This window comes from Moesziomyces antarcticus (genome assembly GCF_000747765.1).
Source record: "Moesziomyces antarcticus DNA, scaffold: scaffold_v10016, strain JCM 10317, whole genome shotgun sequence".
In the NCBI taxonomy this organism is placed as follows: domain Eukaryota; kingdom Fungi; phylum Basidiomycota; class Ustilaginomycetes; order Ustilaginales; family Ustilaginaceae; genus Moesziomyces; species Moesziomyces antarcticus.
In genome coordinates, this window is record NW_014638994.1 from 90682 (window position 1) to 109228 (window position 18547).

Below are 18547 nucleotides of genomic sequence, written 5' to 3' on the forward strand. Positions count from 1 at the left end.
CGTCCAGATTGTGATCCTGTCTCTGTCTCAATCAAATCACAGCATGCCGTCGCTCGAGACGAAAGAGCAGCTTGATTGATTGCTACCCGATGCCGAGACGAGAAAAAGCCCGGCTGCAAGGCCGCTGCTCGGCTGCATAAGCTGCGCTTTTCTTGGGCCGATCGGCTCGACCCTTTTTTTGGCCGCCAGCCTCCCGATCCGGCGAGCCCAACCTCTCTCTGTCGAGCCATCCGCCTCTCGATCCCCTTGGCGCTCGATGCGTGAGCCTGACTCAGCAGGCGTCCACCACCTCCTCCCCATCCCTGCTCTCCCTCTCTCTCCCCCTCGCCCTGGCTGCTCCTCCATCCATCGCTGCCCTCTCGACATCGCCGTGACGCATCCCTGCTCGCCGCCAGCGCGCATCGTCCTCTTCACCACCATCTCTGCATTCACAGCGCGCTTCCATCCGGCACCGTCGCGTCTCGGAAAAAAAGTAACGCGTCGAGCAGGCCCAATATTTCCCCCGGCCCCCGCCTGCCCTCTGCATAGCGGCAGCGACCCTCAACCCCAAAGCAACACACTCAAGGAACCAAGGACCACGCTCGACAGCCCGCCATGGATAGCGCTAGCAGGAACGAGGCCAACGCGCCGCCCAACGACACCGATGCCGATGCCGAATTCAACTGTAAGTTGCGCCTGCATTTGGGTGACTGCGCATGACTAAGCACCTCCCCCCAACCGCAACGATCATGCTGACCTTTTGGTTCCGTTGTAGCTTCCGATTATACGCACAGCCATCTGGATCCTTCGCTCGGTCCGGGAGAGCACGACGCCAGCTCGACGGCGGCGGCCGCACCGCAGGCCGACTCGACCGAGTCCACCGAGACCAGCGAGCCTGCCGCGGCCGCAGCGGCACACGCAGGCGATGTGGGCCACGCCAAAGCCATGGAGGCGGTCATGCAGCTCGCCCAGGCGGCGTCGCAGCAGCAGCAATACGATCAGCAGCACGTTGATGCTGACAGCGCCGCCGACAACACTCAAGACACCGCCGAGAAACGGGGCGAGAAACGCCGCCCTTCGCACAGCAGCTCCACCGGTCGCGGCGGCAAGACGGCGCGCCACGACGAGTCGCACGTTGCTGCAGCTGCCGCCGCTGCCGCCGCCGCCGCAGCAGCAGGAGGCGACTCGAATCTGCCCTTTCTCGAGTCGTGGTCCGATGGCAACATCCCCGCCGAGATTCAGAAGGCGTATCAGCAGCACCTCGCGCACGGCTTTGGCGCGTCGGACGAGCCTGCATCTGCGTCGTCGAGTCCGGGGAAACCTGGGCGGCAGCTCTCGACGTCGAAGCGTGCGGCGCAGAATCGGGCTGCGCAGCGCGCGTTTCGCGAGCGCAGGGACAAGTACGTCCGCGTGCTCGAGAGCAAGGCGGCCCGTCTCGAGACGGCGGTACGCATCGCGACCGAGTGCAAAAGGCGATACGCCGATGCGGTCCAGACCATCGATGGGCTGAGGCTCGACAACCATACTCTGCGCGTCGCACTCGCCGCTCTGAGTGGGACGTCGGTGGATGTACCCGCACCGTCGGGCAAGGCGGACGAACTCATCGCCGCTCTGCCCGAGATCCCGCAAGTGACAACGCAGGAGGAGGAGAGCATTCTACAGGGAGCACAGAGTCAGCTTTCGCAGGGCGCACAGAACTTGGACTCGCTCAGCACCGTCGCCGCTGCAGCTGCTGCGGCTGGTCAGGAGGAGAAGAGTGCAAGTGCACCCGTGAGTCTGCCCCCCGTGCCCTCGGCGCAGCAGCCAGCCGGCGACAATTCCACCGAGACCGAAGTAGCCACGCCGCCGACACAACCCGCTGCGACCCAGTCTACATAGTTGCGCGCAATGCACACGCCAAGCTCACCACCAATCCAGTGTGTGCCAATTCAGGGTGTGCCGATGCAGTGTGTGCATTGCATTTGTGAGATGGGCATGCTGTTCTTCAGATGCACGCCATCTTGTCTTTTCCTCCTCACCAACCACACCCCCTCATCGGCCGAAATTGTCCTCTCAAACAGACAGCAGCGTAAGAGGTGAGATTGTACTGCAATGCGCTTGTTCTACAACGACACGGCGGCGGGGGTGGCGGGCTTAAAGTGGGTCTCATGGCAAAAGTTGCAGCACACCCTCGGGCCCGTCTCCACCTCGTCTTCATCCTTGACCCTTGTTTCGGCCGCCGGCAGTGGCCACCAAAACGGCGAGAAGCGCGTGCTGCACTTTGCGCACGACTTTTGCCTGCCCGGCTGCGGCGGTTCTACCTTGACCACGGTGGGAGTGACGAGCGAGTCGTAGCGCTTGGCTCTGCGCAGAAGCGCATACGTCGTCTCTCCCACCAGCGGGTTCGTCCCCGCCGGTACGGCGAGATGCTTGTTGGTGCGCACAAACATCTGCAGACTCGTCAGACCTGTCTTGGGATCCACCTCGGCAAGGTCGTAGAGCTTCTTGGTCTTGGCGAGTTCCTTGTGCTCCTTGCACCACACCTGCGGAACCATATGGCCCGATTCGCCCTTGAACGTCAGCGTCGCAATCACGTCGCGCCGCGTGCTCTTGACGGGGATGATCTCAAAGCCCAGCGTGTACGCCGGCTGGTGGTTGTGCGCACACGCCACGTGGAACGTCTTGCGACACAGCGGATCCGAGCACGACACGCACGCACCGCGCGCATCGTGGCAGATACTACACTCGGCTTCGTACCGCCACCCAGGCAAGTTGCCACAGCTCTCGACGAGCTTGAGCCGCGTAACGTCCGAGAACAACACCTCGGGCATCCACACCGCACACAGCACGTGCGCCCAGTTGTTGCACTCGGTCGGCTTAAACGCATCCAACGCTCCCAGCGGCGCCTTGGCCGCCGCCAAGCCCGGCTCCCTTTTGAGCCCATCGGCACCCGAATCGGGCACTGCCTTGGGTCGACCGCGTGGCGCCTTTTCGCCGGTGGTCGAGAGCGCGTGCTTGGCCGAGATGGCCGCCGCCTCTTGCTGCGCCGCTGGCGAGCAGAGGATGCAGCGTGGCAGCAGCGCCGCCTCTTGCGTCGTCTCGTTGTTGCACGGATCGCACATCCACACGTCCATCTCGATCTCGTGGTCCGTGAGCCCATAGCAGCCCTGGTGCACGCTCAGCGAGCACTGACGGCATTGGGCGAGCTTCTTCTTGGGCTCGATGCGCTTGCACATGACGCACTTGAGCGGCTCGGGTCGCGGCACCGATGGCGGCGCAGGGCTCGAGCCGGCAACACCAGGCGGGCTGGCCTTGGAATCGCGCGAGGTGCGCGAGATCTTGCTCGGCGGCGCCACACCCAGACCGTCCTCGGAGGCGGCGGTGCTGGCGGCGGTGGCGGTGCCGGACTTGTTGCGCGTGTTGACCGAGACGAGGTCCGGGTTGAACGTCTCGGCGGCGTACTTGCGCCAGTAGATGCCGCAATTGACGCAGAGCACGCGGTTGGCGAGCGAAGCGGGTCCCTTGTACCAGATGCGACTCGAGGTGGTGGAGCACATGGCGCACGAAGTCGAAGCGCCCGACGGCTCGCTGTCGCCGTACACCGAGAGCGAGGGCGACACGGCGCGCGAGGTGGTGGGCTTGGGCGCCGGCGTCGACGTGCCGTTGGTACCGCTAAGCTTCCTGGACCCACCCTGTGGCTTGGCGTCGTGCATTGCATCGAGGTCCGCCTTGATGCGCTGCACCTTCCATACGACAAAGTAGCGCACGATGTCCGAGACCTTTTTGGTGGGGATGTACTTTTTGAGCTGCTTCATATCCGAGTTGACCTGCGCGATGCCGGCCTCGAACTGCTTGGCCTCCTTTGCGGACCAGTTGGTGATGCGCAGCTGCTTGAGCGTGCTCGCCGACATGGCCATGAGCGCCTGCACTGGATCGCCGTGCTTCTGGGTGAAGGTCATGAGCGCGCGGTTGATCAAATCGACGTGGTGGGGCGGGACGGACTTGAAGTGGGCGCGCACCGCCTGCATGTATGCGTCGAGCTCCTTGTCGGACTTGGCGGCGTCTGGGAGGAAGATGGGCTCGACGCTCTGGTCGCCGCCGCGCTCGAACTCGGGTGGCTCTGCGGGGAGTTGGACGGGTGGCATGGCTGGGGTGCTGCTGCCGGTGGTGGGCGTATCGGAGCGTTCGTGCGCTTCTCTCTTGCGCTTGAAAGGGCGGCCCTTCTTCTTGTGCGAAACGGTGGTGGAGGTGGTGGGCGCGGGGGTTCCGGAAGATTCTGCCGCCGTTGCCGCGGAAGCTTCGGCAGCGGGTAGGACACCAGCAACGCCCTCTTCCTCCTTGGCCTTTTCTTTGCCTCGGCAGTGCACGCCGAGGCCAGCTTCCTTTTGCTCGTCCCAGGTGGGGAGCGAGGCCTGATACTTGGGTCCAAGGCGAGTTGTTGCAATGGGATAGACAGAATCGTGCGGGTCGAGCACGTCCATGGCGGTGGTGTGTTGTCCAAAGTAGCGGTAGGGCCAGCGGTTGAAGCAGCGGGTGCCGCGAATGTCGTCCGAGGACTTTTCTGGCGCGGGAGTGCCGTCGGGGGTGTTGCTGGCTGAGGCCACGTCGTCAGCTCGGCCGGCCATGCCTCTTCTCGGATACGAGGATCGACCGCGACCGCGGGATGAGCCGCGAGTTTTGTTGGCGGTCGCGGTAATCTGATGTCTTGGCGGGTTGGATGTGCTCGGGATTGCGATGGCCGAAGCCGAAGCCGAGGCGGAGGTGAGCTGACCTCCATTCTGAAGCGTGTGCTCGACGTGCTGCTCGTGCTGGCGGGAGCAAGGAGCGCAGGTCCAGCTGTAACCCTTTGCAGGCTTGGAAACGAGCGGTGGGTTGAGGCACTTCATGTGGAAGAACTTTTTGCAAGTGTCGCAGCGGACGGACTCGGGGCCGGACGCCCAGCGATGGCAGACGGCGCAACCTCGGAGGGCGTCGGTGAGGTCGTTGATCATGCCGGCCTCTGCGACTACAAAGGAGTAGCGCATGCGGAGGGTGGAGAGGACTTCTGGAGGAGCGTTCTGGACCTTTTCGGTGGGGACGACGTCGTAGAAGCGATGAATGTATCTGTCGTAGAGCTGGTAGTAGTAGAAGTGATCCTCCTTCTTCTTCCATTGGGTGACGTCGGGAGCGGTGCCTGCGCCGATGAGATCGCGATGACGGACCTCGCAGATGCCGCGTACGTTTTCGAGGCTGAATACGTCCGAGTGCATGGTTGCGACGAGCAGACGCGGGTCGTTTGTGGAGCGTAAGCTGATGTCGCGCATGCGCAGGAAGACGTTGGCGCGGACCTGCAAGGTGCCGGAGCTGCTGGCGAGGGCGGCAGCGCCGCTGCGAGAGGAGGCGGCGGTGACGAATTCCATGACTCTGGCGATCATGTATGGCTCGCCAGCGCCGGGAGCCCAAGCGGGAGAGAGGTAGATGTGGTCGTTGATGCCGATCATCTTGCCGTCCCTGATGGCGACGCGGGTGACGGGAGCGGCGGACTTTGTGGCGGAGGTGGAGGGTGCGGCATCGAGGAGGGCCTGCTGCTGCTGTTGCTGCTGGAGGCCGGATTTGGAGGCGGTGAGGCCCGTGGCGGCGAGGGAAGAGGTCGACATGACTGCGGAGACGACGGTGGATGCGACCCAATGCAGTCGGGTCTAGCTGATTGGTGAAGGCGCAGACGGGCGTGCACGCGCGAAGGAGGGATGAGAATGGGGAGAGGATGCGATGTGCGGCAGGGATGCGACGGTGGTGCGTCCGAGCGGCATGGAGCGCGCACAGAGGTCACAGGCCACCGGCCAAAAAGAGGACAAGGTTGTGCGCAGAGGAAGAAGCCGGAGAAGAAAAGAGGGAAAAAAGAAAGGATGCGACGAGGTATGGGAGCGCAACGGAGATGAAGTGAATGCGGAGTGATGCCAGGAGATGCGAAGGGACGGCGGAGAAAAGCTCGGGCCAGAGAGCTGCCGCTGGGGATGGTGGTGAGGAGGGGAAAGAAAGGTGAGGGGCGAAGCGGAATTTTTTTGGAGCGTGAGCCAGATGCGCCCACCGAGCCGTAGCTGACGGCCAAGGCGAGATTAGACGTGGGTGGAGCTGGAAGGCGAGAAGCAAGTTGTGCAAGGCATACAGGGCTAGCGGTGCACGAGGCGATGTGAGTGTGCGAGGTGGAAGAAGCGGTGGGTCAGATGTCGGCGGCGGCGGACGTTGAGGTGGGGAAGGGGAGGGGAGGGGAGGGGGAGGATGAGCGGCAGAGAGGGATGGGCAGAGTGACATGAACGGGAGAAGCAGATGGCAGATGTCGGACGTAACGTCGTTGGCCACCGCCGCAAAAGAAACAGCGCGAAAAAGGCGGAATTGCGCATGCAGGCGGCCGAGTGCAGAAAAAAGGGCAAAGGATGGTCAGCATGGCGCTCTTGAAGGAAGCAGCAGTCGCCATTGCAGTGTGACGGTGCTTGCACGTGTGCTCAGCCGGTCCTAGCGCAGATGCAACGCTCGCAGGTGCGGCGAGCTTGGGGATCCGAGGACGAAAAGGACGAAGAGGGGAAGGGGATGCCGACGGTACCAACAGAACGAGCATCGATGCTGCGCGATGAAGAGAACAGCACAGACACAGCCGATCATGGACATGGTAATCTCACTGGGGATAGCAGGCTTCACGCAGCTACTGGATCGGAAGGAGACGGCGCGATGATCAAGGAGGGGGAGCGAGCGCACAATCGCACTGCGGCCTTTGCCGGGAGGATGACGCGGGCGAGAAGGAGCTGCAACGTACCTGTCCTGGATGGTCAGTAAGTGCAAGAGGCAGCAATGGCTTGCACTGTGGTAGAGGATCGATGCAATGCTGAATCGTAGCGATGGCGAGCAGTGATTCGGGTGAGGAGAAGAGATGGAGTGGCCGACTCGGGATTGCGGGATCAAGGTTGAAGGCAGCGTTACGCTGTGCTGTGCTGAGCTTGGACTCTGAAAGGCTGGCTGGTGCCTGCCTTGAGAGCGTTGTGCGTTGCGCCTTGTGGGCACACGGCCCTCGACAAGCGGCTTGTCAACGCACTGCCCTGCACTGCACACTCTCACAAACTCATCCGCGCCCCGCGTGGCGTGGACCGTAATGCAAAAGCTTGCCAAAGCGCGCACCGCCGCCCGAATTTTGACACGAGCCGGTGAGGGGGGCCCTGCCCTTGCCATCGCCTAGCTTCGACGTGCAACCGATGGCTCAGGAAGCAGCGCAGCTCAAAGATCACCTGTATGGGTATTGGTATACATGCTTGCTACTCTGCCACTTGGTCAGACAGAGCCACTCGTTGAAGGCGGTTGATGGCTGAATGGGATGGGATGAACCTTGCGATTGCCCTGCTCTTTTGTTGGACCGCAGCTCATCCAATGCCAGACCTCGCCACATTTCATCACGCTCAACTGGAGTTGTGTCTCGAGCAAGACGGCTGAGCCATGATGAACCTCGGCGTGTGCTTGCAGGGCAACAATGGAGAGGCTTGGCTGGTTGGTATCGCCAATGCAAATCCCTTCTGACTTCTGGCCATTGTGGACATCATTTTTTTTCCTTTTTCTTTTCTTTTCTTTTCCTTTTCTTTTCTTTTCCTTTTTATGCCGAGTGGTGCGGCACAAGAGCAGAGTCAGGGCGGGCTGAGCTCGGATGTGGTGCGCGGCGCCGTTAGCCAAGTTGGAAAGGGCTCACGACGTGGGGAGAAACAAAGGGCTGGACCCCGTTGCCAATTTTGACGGTCTACAGCAGCGACGGTCTAACAAATTCCAAAAACCGCCCCCCATTTGTGAAATGACGCGGTGATGCCCAGTTGTGAGTCGGCGAGTTGCGGGGCTGCAGCTAAAATTGCGTTTGGACGTGGGTCATGTGGAGCAAAGCGCCAAAAGCCAAGGGCTTCGTGCACTGGCCCTGCGTCGCACCCTCTCAAGTGGGCTGCAGGAGGGTGCATGCAGGTCTCGAGCGCCCACTGCATCGGTACACCTGGCTGCTATCACCCCCCTCATCCCCTCGCATCCTCCTCCTCGTCGTCGTGGTCGCAGGTGCATCGTGCTTGGCCCTCATTCGCACTGCTGCCCATCATGACACGCGGCGTGCACCACATCGACGCCGTGCCGGATATCATCCCGGCGCGCGTCAACATCCACCACCTCCAGCTGCGCGACCTCCTCCAGCCTACGGGCGTCAAGGACAACGTGCTCTTCGTCAGCCGTCTCCAGGTGGAACATGCCGACTTCTCCAACCCCCTCAAGCCCCCCTCGGTCTACTGCACCCTCGACTTTCAGCCAAATTGCCTCACCACCGGTTCGGGCCTGCTTGCCGCAGGTGGGCAGCATGGAGAGCTCGCTCTGCGCCCGTTGCATCCGGCGTCCCTGCAGCGTCTCGATCCGTCGTGCTCCGAACGCACCCCTGCACCTTGGCTGCTTCGAACACCCACGGGCGGCTCCATCAATAATGCCATCTCCATACAGCCCGACCTCAATGCTCCCTCCTCCTCGCGCGCGTTTGCATCCGCTGCGCCCGAAGCCTCGCCAACCGCCTCGAAGCGCGACGTGGTGGATGCAGTGCCAGAAGACACCTACTCGCCCTGGGCAAGGGACGAACCCTCATCGTCCTCGTCCTCCAACCACGCCCGTCCCGGTCTGCTCTTCGGCGACGAGCAGATGGAGTCCGAACTCTCCCAGAGTGTGTTTGAAGAGCTCGCGGCCGCCTATGGCTTCGACCCAGCCTCGGTCAATCGCAGCTCGGCATGGCGGCGTTCTTCACCCGTGCGTGCTCGGCGCACCTCTTCCAATCCCTCATCCCTCGCATCGGCCATTGCGCCAATCGCACCCATCAAGGTGATGGTCTCGAACAACGACCAGTCGATCAAGCTGTACAAGCTGCGTCCGCCCAAGTCGAGCGCGGGTGCGGACGGACGCATCGAGTCGGGTCTGCCCGGTCTATCGCGCAACACCACGCTGCACTTCCCCACCGCCATCAATCACTCTTCGCTGTCGCCCGATCAGCGCACACTCATTGCGGTGGGTGATACACCCGATGTCTTTATCCACAGCGTTTCGAGGTCGGGCGAACACGTTAAAGTGGCCACGTATACTGCGTCTAGCGATGCATGTTTTAGCACCACCTGGTCACCCGATGGCAGCAAATTCGCAGTCGCCAGCCAGGACGGTGTTGTGTCGGTATGGGATGTACGCAGTAGTCGACGTTTAGCAGCGCTCACGACAAGTCAGGCATCAAGTAGCAGTGGTAGTGGAGCAGCACGAGTGGTCAAGTTCTCACCCGACGGAAGGTTCCTGGCCTATACAGAGCATCGAAACTTCTTTCACGTTGCCGACACGGTAACATTTGAAGATGTCCAAAGCGTTGCAGCACCCACTGTGGCTCCCGAGTCGAGCACATGGTCCGAACGGAGAATCCCTCTCACAACCAGTATGGTGGATACCGATCGATTCCGATTATTGACGGGTCAAGATGCAATCGCCAGGGATAGGGAAAGAAGGTCAATGATCCATGCCACCTTTATGCGCGAGTGGAACCGAGCCATCAACTTGGTGGACCGTGGTCCCTCGTCCGACCAAATCGCCACCTCCAGAGGCTCCAACTACTTTCCAGACCTCCTCAATTGGTCTCCCACCTCAACATCAACCTCATCATCAGCTCCACCAACAGGCATCGCAGCTGGCGCAACAAACATTAGCGGTCTCTGCTGGGACCCCGACTCCGAAGCCATCTTTGTCGCAACCGAACGCGCAATCGCCAAACACACCGTCGCCGACACTCGAATCTCCGTGGCAAACGCCACCCTCCTCTAGCCCGTCCCCACACTTCCCCCGTACCCCCAATCCTCAATCCTCACCCCCTGCAATGTCCTTGCTTCCGAGCGTGTCCACCACCGCATCCACGCGTCAAACAGAAAAGCAAGACGACCAAAAAGACTACATGACGAGAACTATGCGTTGCGCTTGCTTAAAAGTACAAATGTGGATACGGACGGACGAACTAATGTGTGCGACTATGTGTGTGTGTGTGTGTGTGTGTGTGTGCTTCGGGATCAAATGCGGGTCAGGAAAACAAGAAAATGCCGCCCTCTCGCGCCACTCAGTAGCGGATCAGCAGCGGGTCGACATAGTGCGCCTCGGCATTGTTGAACGGCGCGTGCGGCGCTTGCACCGCATACTGCGCGTACCCGTGCATCAGCGCCTGCTTCGAGGCGTAGCCCGCGTAGAGCGGCGAAAAGGCATCGATGGGAGGCGTCGGGTACGGCGTCGTCGTCGCCAGCGGCTTGCGGATCGCCATCACCTCGGCCGCATCGTGCGCAGGCTGCCAGTGGAAGTAGTCGCTCTGGCACGCGATGGGCGCAGGCATGTGCACGCCCAGGATGCCCCGGTCGTACCCTGCCGCCAGCTGCCAGTACGCGAGCGGATGCGGCTTGCACGCCATCCCACCCGCCGCGCCCGCAGGCTGCTGCATCACAAACGGCGCCAGCAGCGTGTTGGGCGTCGAGACCAGCGGCTCAAACACCGAGCGTGGGCACGGCTGCGCAAAAGGCGGGCTCAGGCCGTAGTTGCGAGCCGCCGCGCCGAACGTGTGCATCGCACGTTCGTCGTCGAGCTGGCGTCGCTTGGTGCTGCGTTCGGGCGAGGGCGTCTGGTAGCAGTTGGGCTCGCTCAGCGGGCTGGTCTGATCGTACTGACCATAGCTCCTCTTGGCACCACCACCCACCGACGCTACCGGCTGCTGGACACCGTTGGGCATCACATGCAGCGAGCGCGAGGCACAGTCGGCCGAAGACGCAGCGGGGGTGAGGTAGCCTGCGTGGTTCATGATGGCCTGGACGCCGGCGTCCATCTCGAAGCGTGGCACCAGCGCCGCTACGGGGGCGGGCGCAGCGGCAGCCGCATACATGTGGCTCAGGTGGCTCGTAGCCGCTGTGGGTGACGAGCGATGGCGCGATTCGACCACCTCGGGCGACCAGGATCGCGACTGGCTCACGCGCGAGTTGTTGGCGATGCGTCGTGGCGCGTCGTAGATGGCCGAGAGGCCGGGTGCTTGGTGCGGGTGCAGCAACGCCGACGGGTGCGATTTCGAGGCGGTCGAGTGGATGAGGCCGTGCTGGTGGAGTGCCGTCTGACGCGCCTTTTCGGCCTCGTGGGCGCAGAGTGCGAGATGGCGGCGCTCTGCGAGGATCTCGAGTGTGCCGATCCAGCTGCGGAAGTCGGCATCCGAGGCGTGGATGTTGGACGAGAGGCCGAGCCAGAACTCGATCTCCATCTTGGTGACGTCCTTGAGCTTGAGGCCCGAGAGTTCGGACCAGGTCTTGTTGGTGTAGGTGTGGTCGTCGAGGAACTTGTTGGCGAGCATGAGCGCGGTGACAAACAGGCGGAACTCGCTGCCGTCCTGGCCGCGGAGGCCAGGATTCTTGGACTTGAGACGGTGAATGTAGAGGAGAGCGAGGATGATGACCGACTTGGACACCTGGGTGGTGTTGAGCATGTTGCGCACAAAGTCGGTGAAGCGGCGGCGCGGGAAGAGGCGAAGCGTGCGCGGGTCGTTGGATCGCTCCGAGGCGGTAGGTCGCGAGCGGCTACCAGCATCGACGGCGGACCGGGCGTGTGCCTCGACGGCGTTGTGGAGGTCGCGGACGGAGAAGGAGACTGCTTCGGAAAGGCTGCCGAGGCTGAGCTTCTTGGAGTGACGCTTGGCGGTGGGCGAGTTGGTGATGGAGAGACGGCCGGGACGGGTGGTGGGACTCGAGGCGGCCGACGAAGCCGAGAAGCTGGGCTCGTGGCTGTCGATGCCGCTGAACCAAATGTAGCACACCATTTGTGCGCACCAGTCGCTGACCGAGGTAGACGACTTGAGGTCGGCGTCGTCTGAGGAAGGCTTGGAGGTGGCGGCGGCAGTGGCTTGTTCGACCTCGGCGTCGGAATCTGAAGCAGCTGGGAGGGCGTGGGTGACGGGAGCGACGATGGAATCGTCTTGCTGATGCTTGTTGCCGGAAGCGTGCTTAGACTGCTTGTGAGTTCGTGGCCAATTCTCCTTGCCAAAGTAGGCGGCGTCGCGAGGGAGGTCCTTGCGCAGGCCATCCGACAGAGGCAGCGCCGAGGGAAGTGGAGCGACGTACACCATGGTTGGCGGCAGCGTCGGGCGATAGGCGGACAAGAGTGGTGTAAGCGAGTAAAGGTGCGCAACCGTTGAGCGACGGGATGGCTACCAGAGCTGTCCGCGAACGATTGAGAGAGGGTCACGCTCGCACGAGCAGAAAGGACTGACCCCGTGAAGACGGATGATTCAGGCCAAAGTTGAGGCTGCCAACATGGAGGTGATGGGGTCAAGACAGTAGACGCCGAATCAGGGAGCGGCTACAGAGAGGTGAGGCGGTCGAAAGAGTGATGGCTGTGGTGCAAGCGCTGCCGTAAAGCGTTGAGTGTGGTGCGGAAGGAAGGGCTACAAAGCGTTGATTTTGGAGCGAGGGTAGACGGCGGGTATGAGCGCCGTAGATGCGGGAGTAGATGGCCGTGAGTGTGCAAGGCGCTCTGGTGAGATCTCGATGCGAACGGGCGACAAGGGGAGCGCAGAACGGGAGGGCGATGCGCTGGGATAGACGATGTTGGACGGAGAGATGGCTGCTGGAGACGGAAGTGTTGGAGGTAGGGTGCTCGTCTGGTAGGCTGGTGGAAGAAGGTGAGGAAGCAGCACCGTCAAGGAGCTCGAGTGTGTGAAGCAGCGTGTGCGGTGCAAGCAGCGAGCAAATGAGGAGCTAGCAGCTAGCAGCTAGCAGCTAGGCTTGTGTGCGTGTGTGTAAGAGAGAGAAGGAGAATACAGCTAGAGACGGCGAGTAGGGAATGGGTGAAGAGAACGTGGGTTGCACGAGAGGTGGGAGGAGATGGGAAGAAGAGTTGTTCTTGCCAGAAAGCGAGGCAAGGGGGGCCGGGCGGGCAGGGGATGGATGCTTGATGCAGTTGATGGCGGATGCGGCTCTGGCCTGGGCAGGAGGAGGAGGAGTAGCAGCAGTGACAGTAGTGGCAGCAGGCGTGGGGTGGGGAGTGAGGCGCAAGAAGGACTCAAATCAGAACAACCGAGGCGGAACGGGCAGCAGCAGCAGCACCAACAGCACGAGCAGCAGCACAAAGCAGCAGCTAGGAGGCGGAGGAGGGCGAACACCCAAAACGAGGAGGCAGAGGCAGAGGCGGAGGCCGAGGAGCGGCGGCTGCAGCTGCGGGTTGACAGGTAACTTGGCGGCGGCGGAAGTTGCACTCCAACACAAAGAAAAGTGCCGAGAAGGCCTTGTGGATGGATGAGCCGCGCCGCGCCCTTGGCCGACGCAATGCACAGCCGACGCGAGGCACAGGCGAGAGCCAAGGCAAAGCAAAGCAAAGCAAAGCATGAGGTGACCCGCATGCCACGCTTGAATCCAATCCAAGGGGCGCCGAACCCAGGCGGGCACAGCCTGAATGAGGGCGAAAATGCACTGGTGCAGTGCAGTGCAGTGCCGTGCCCGGGTGGAGGGGCTTGGCTGTGGGAGCGGGCGGCGCGGTTTGACAGCACCTCTCGCTAATTTGCGTCGAGGCGTTCCAACCGCACCCAGGCATGTGGCAAAGAAAGAAGGCGGCACCAGCAGCATGTCCGACCATCGACGTCGATTCCCCATTTCACTAGCTGGCTCAGCTTGCTGAGGTGGCTCAGTCTTGCTGTGATGGGATCAGCCCACCACGCAGCGGATCCCAGCCGAATCTCAGCGGCAAAGCAACGAGCTTCGTGATTACATCCCGTAAAGTACGGTAGGAAGGCGGGTTGGATGACAGCGGCAGTGCAGCCGGACGCGGGCTCGCTGACCCTAAATCTGGGTGGGGCGGGCGGAGGTGAAATCGGAAAAGCCGAGCCCCCAAGCTGGTGGGCGGTTGAAGCTTCCCAGCGCGCCAGCCGTGGGAGGCAGTGGGGACGCACACCGGCAGCACAACCGCAAAGCCCACCTAGCCCAAGCCAAGCCTCAGCCTCAGCCCCAACCCCAACCCCAGCCCTCGCCCTAGCTCACCAGCCGGCCATGCGGCCAAGCGGCCAAGCCGCATGGAATCGACGCTTTCTCCTTCCGCTGGGATGGGCTCAAATTTGGATTGCGGAATCGCATCTGATCCGACTGCAAAGCATGCAAGCTTTGGCCCCGTCTCCGGTCTCGGTCTCGAGCCCGCGCTTCCACCGCAGCTCGTCACGCAGGCATACATGCAAGAAGCGGGCTACAGTATTCCATCGCTTTGTCGAGCCACCGTATGATTGAACGGGCTCAAAAGGCTCAAAGCATTGAGAGGTGATGCCCATCTGCATTTGCTCTGCACGCGTCGCACGGGCAGGGGAACGCCGAAGGAGGCGAGCAAGCTGACTCGTCGAAGCATGACCCAAGTCGAGCTCGCCTCGTGCTCGCTTCGACTCGCGCCGCCTCCCTGGCGCCGGGCATCCCAAACATGAACAAAGGGCAGTGGAGGCCCAGTGGAAATCATGGAAACTTGAATGCGCTGCTGCTCACCAACTAGTCGCACACCGAGGGCCCGCGTTGGGTTAAGCGAGGTGCCAGGCGAGGCACGGAGCGGGCACCAAAACTGGGCTGCAATGCGAACTCGAAAACCCGCCCCGACGAGTCGCGCGCTGCTGATGCAGATCCACACGGCTCGAGCGCAGCTGCGAACAACGGCCAAGCCTGAGTCCAAGCCCCAAGACGGCACCCAAGACGGCAGCGCCATCGAGACAAATCCAACAAGCTCGTCTCGGCGTCCACCGTGGGCCGAATCACACGCTCAAGCTCTTGCAAGCGGCCAAGACTGCGCTTCAGTTGCGCTCCACCTAATCAAGCGCGGCAAGAGCCCACGGGAACGTCGGACCAGCCAACAAATTGCATTGAGCCGGGCTGTGCTGCGCTGTGTTGTGCCGTATGGAACGGCAGCGTTGGTGGCCACCGAGGCGGAGCCGGCAACGGAGTCTCAAGCGGCAGGCGGAGACGCACCCACGGCGACACACTCAACAGACAAGGCGCGGAGAAGAAATGTACGTCAGGCTGGATTCGGCTCGGCCGCGTGTGGAGCTGAAAGCACGCGCGCGCCGGCATCACGCCCCAAGCGAGCCATTGGGCGCTGCACAGATGGCGATCGACGCCCTCCCGTGCCTAAGCCCTCTTTTTGTGGCCGCTGCAGGCGAAAACGGAATCCATTCGACGGCAGCTCCGAGCAGCTTTCACCACCTCTGCATTGCTTTCGCTTTGCCCTGCTCTGCTCTGCTTTGCATGCGGCGCGACCGTGAGTGCCTCATTGAGACCAAGATTCAGCTCAGCTGGCAACGAGCCAACAATTGTCTCTCGTTCCGAGCGAGAGATCGACCGTGTGAGTTCACATCAAAGTCACAAGTCTGTGCATCGCTGCAAGGCGGGTTTCAAACGCACGACGCCGGCGAGCTGCGGGTGCGGCGTGCTTGCAAAGTTGTGACGGTGCAAAAGGGTCCCCTCAGCCCGCACACCCGAAGCGACACTTGCGAGCCGATACCCATGCCAGCCCTCTCGAGCCCCGGCAAGGGGACACCTCAGAGCCAAAAGCCAACAAAGAGCCAAAAGAAAAATCGTAGTCGAAAGCAATCAAGGCGTGAAAAAAAAAAGCTTCTTGGTTCGCTTGCGCCAAAGCAGCGCGCGGAAGCAGCCGATGATGTCGAGGCTCGAGCGTTGATGCTTTCATGAAAGCGCAGCGGCAGCGGGGCCCGAGCCTCGCATCGCAAAGGGACCCGCCTATCATTCGGCCTTGAATGCGAACGTTCTCAGCGGCGGCGTCGTCGTGGTCGTGTGAATATGATACCGACGGGTGCGACGGGAATCACACCAACGTGGCTTCTTTTCGTCATTGCAAAGCAGCATTGCCGGCGTGGTGCGGTGCTAGCCGAGGCATACGTTGCTCTTCAACATGACCTTCACAACAATGGCACGCATGGGACTGCCAGCAGCGTGACGTGGATTTGGAAACGCAACGCAACGCCTCGCCTCGCCTCTGCGCCGGCCAAGACAGCAGCATAGCATGACATTGGAAATTGCTGACGGGGTGTTGCCGCTGGCTAAAAATTTTAGCGTGATGCACCACCACGCAGGCGAGCGAACCACTGACGCAACCCACTGCTTAGCAGCCCGGAGGCGGCCACTAGCTTGGCATTTTTTGGTAGCCGCGTGTCGAGTGCAGCATGCATCCAACGGCGTTCGCCATGCGGGCAAGCCCTTCTTTTTCTGCACGGCCACCTCGGTCGGCCATCCGCCGACGACCCTTGCCTTGAGCACTGGATCGCTCGCGATCAAAGCCGCTCGGATCGGCAGCGCAGCAGGCTCGTTCCACCGGCTCTGCCGACTCCCACGCCTGGCAGAAGCCCGCTCCGAAATGACACAGCGTGGGGCCAGTGGGGAGGTATTAATAAGAGTTCATACTGCATTGCATCTCGGCATCCGGCGCTTGTCATTTGCTTTCAAGCCAAAAGCTTGGGACGGTGGGACGATAGCGAGGCCCGAAAGAGGAAATGCAGGACCCACCTATCCAGCGAGCCGGATCGAGCTGCTCTGCTCTAAACGCCTGCATCAGACAGGGGGGCGGCGGCGGTGCGTTGAGATGCGTGGTGCTGGTGGCGGCCCCCTTTGTGCTATGCGTCTGAGTTGCCAAGGTTCGATCGCGCACTGCTGGCTCAGGGACCTTGCAGCTCGCCTTTTTCATGCCGCTTTCCAAGCCTCGGTCGCGACCCAAATGGTCAGACGGCTGCAGCAGCTGCGGCTGTGGTCTCATTGCGCGCCGCTGCAGCCTGCATCTTTTGTCCGAAATTTGCAGCACCATCTCTGGCCTCTGCGCTACAGTACAGTAGATTGCGTTGCGTTGCCCCGCCCTCGTGGCTTCCCAGGTTCAACGGCGAAACTCTGGCTGCCGCTGCCACCCAGAATGCTACGCACGCCAGCGGGACACGGCAAGCATCTCCTGGGCCTGCAACTCGTGTTGTGGTACACCTCGTTCCAGCCGCCCTCTCTCCGGAGTGGATGCCCGCGTGCTGGTGTCAGCCTTTGTGCACGGCATCGCCTCCCGGCCCCTTTTCCTTCGCAACCGCCGAGCCCCGCTTAGCCATGGCCACACCGACCGATGCAATGCCGACAGAGGATAGACTGGGTCATTGCCTGACCGTGCCGCTCATGATGCACCGATATGGCATGGAGGAGGGCGGACGAGCAGCCGAGGCAAGCGGCGTCTAGTTGGCAACCATTGCGAGCAGTGGCCGCCCATACGGGCCATGGTCGGTCGCCCCACTTTGACACAGACAGCCAGTGTGACATCGGAGTTGGACCTTCTGTCGCCGCTAACCAGTCGCTCCGATGGGAGGACAAAGGAGATCGCCGGAGGAGCGAGTGCAGCGGAGGGCTACTGTTAGCGTGTGCGGCCAACTCGACTGTCCGTTCTGTCATTCCTGCGATGCTCTAAGCGAGGAACCGGTTTGCAATCAGTGCGACGCGATGGGGCCCGGGATCAGATGGATGTGAAACGGAGTGGCGCACGTAAACTTAGAGGCCCGTGATCGCAGGGAAGCGACGGATGAATTCGCCGTCTAGGGTATCCAGCCATCTGCACTGACGGTCTCCGCCCATCGGCAGCAATGGTACCACACCAAATCTGGCGCCTCGTCGGACCCGCAAGGACCAAGGTGCATTGTTCGACTGCAAGCTGCAGAGGCTTTGTGCAGCGCAGTGACCCACAACCTTGAATGTTGTTTGGAACAGTGCAGTGCATTGCACATGCAGCGACTCGTTGGCGGAGCGTCTTTTGCCCGAATTTTACTGCACGCCCAAAGCTCGCCTACGGCGCCTGCTGCTACGATAGCTGGCGAACGGTGGTGCACATGCTTGGCGGGGAAAGCAGGTTTTCGACAAGGCTAGCCGAGGCCGACATGACCAAAAGCATCCCGCCATCATTCATAACAAACGGAGCTCGCCTGAGCGAGAAACAGGCCAAAAAGATTCGAGACAGGGGAAAGCAGGCACAACATTGGCGGAGACCTGAATTGCCGTCTGACTTTTTCTGTATTTCTTCGATTTTTGCTAGCTGCAGCCAGTCAACGCGGGTTCAGATCCCGTGCTCAATTAGGGCGCATTTTTTTGCTCCGCCTCGGACCACTTTGCAGATGAGCCAGGCTGGCAGTCGCAAGCTGAGCCCCAACGGTAGATTCCTGGCTCAACAAATCCGACCTGCTTCTTGTTTTTGCATCGGCCGACTCAAGCCCGTCGTCCGCTTTCCCGCGGAGCGCGCCAAGCTGCTTGGCCGGCCATGACAGTAAGCATCACGCCTTTCCACCTCAGGATACGGACAGCCGAGTTGTTGATCATCGCCGCCTCGCTGCATCCAGGTGTCGTAGTGAAGAGCGCCCAGTGTGAAGCGACCTCTTTCGGCACTAGGCATAGCTGAGCTACGATCGGCTCGGTGGCTCCGTCGGATCCGCTGTGCACACTCCAGATCACTTTATTGTTACAATAGGATCCCACGGGAACCAAACGCTCAGATCGCTTCGCCAGGACGACTAAACTTC

General features: G+C 61.6%; 7 protein-coding genes across 7 annotated transcripts; 4 read left to right on the forward strand and 3 right to left on the reverse strand.

Annotated features, from left to right (window-relative positions):
- Nucleotides 1-594: 594 nt before the first annotated feature.
- Nucleotides 595-1857, forward strand: PAN0_016c5250 (uncharacterized protein; the record flags this gene model as incomplete). The annotated part of the gene is made up of 2 exons (XM_014799191.1): nt 595-664; nt 755-1857. The coding sequence occupies 2 exons, from the start codon at nt 595-597 to the stop codon at nt 1855-1857; spliced, it is 1173 nt and encodes a 390-aa protein (XP_014654677.1).
- Nucleotides 1858-2081: 224 nt separating this feature from the next.
- Nucleotides 2082-5594, reverse strand: PAN0_016d5251 (PHD finger and BAH domain protein; the record flags this gene model as incomplete). The annotated part of the gene is made up of 1 exon (XM_014799192.1): nt 2082-5594. One exon carries the CDS (start codon nt 5592-5594, stop codon nt 2082-2084), a length of 3513 nt encoding a protein of 1170 aa, XP_014654678.1.
- Nucleotides 5595-6459: 865 nt separating this feature from the next.
- On the forward strand, nt 6460-9786 carry PAN0_016c5252 (uncharacterized protein; the record flags this gene model as incomplete). Its single annotated transcript, XM_014799193.1, has 4 exons — nt 6460-6764; nt 7166-7222; nt 7584-7629; nt 7903-9786. The coding sequence occupies 4 exons, from the start codon at nt 6460-6462 to the stop codon at nt 9784-9786; spliced, it is 2292 nt and encodes a 763-aa protein (XP_014654679.1).
- Nucleotides 9787-10072: 286 nt separating this feature from the next.
- Nucleotides 10073-12103, reverse strand: PAN0_016d5253 (uncharacterized protein; the record flags this gene model as incomplete). Its single annotated transcript, XM_014799194.1, has 1 exon — nt 10073-12103. The coding sequence occupies one exon, from the start codon at nt 12101-12103 to the stop codon at nt 10073-10075; it is 2031 nt and encodes a 676-aa protein (XP_014654680.1).
- A 318-nt stretch (nt 12104-12421) lies between these two features.
- Nucleotides 12422-13598, reverse strand: PAN0_016d5254 (uncharacterized protein; the record flags this gene model as incomplete). The annotated part of the gene is made up of 4 exons (XM_014799195.1): nt 12422-12637; nt 12798-13037; nt 13410-13424; nt 13518-13598. The coding sequence occupies 4 exons, from the start codon at nt 13596-13598 to the stop codon at nt 12422-12424; spliced, it is 552 nt and encodes a 183-aa protein (XP_014654681.1).
- Nucleotides 13599-14041: 443 nt separating this feature from the next.
- On the forward strand, nt 14042-14502 carry PAN0_016c5255 (uncharacterized protein; the record flags this gene model as incomplete). The annotated part of the gene is made up of 2 exons (XM_014799196.1): nt 14042-14239; nt 14323-14502. 2 exons carry the CDS (start codon nt 14042-14044, stop codon nt 14500-14502), a joined length of 378 nt encoding a protein of 125 aa, XP_014654682.1.
- Nucleotides 14503-14578: 76 nt separating this feature from the next.
- On the forward strand, nt 14579-17222 carry PAN0_016c5256 (uncharacterized protein; the record flags this gene model as incomplete). The annotated part of the gene is made up of 4 exons (XM_014799197.1): nt 14579-15010; nt 15157-15258; nt 16180-16381; nt 16810-17222. 4 exons carry the CDS (start codon nt 14579-14581, stop codon nt 17220-17222), a joined length of 1149 nt encoding a protein of 382 aa, XP_014654683.1.
- Between the last annotated feature and the right edge of the window lie 1325 nt (nt 17223-18547).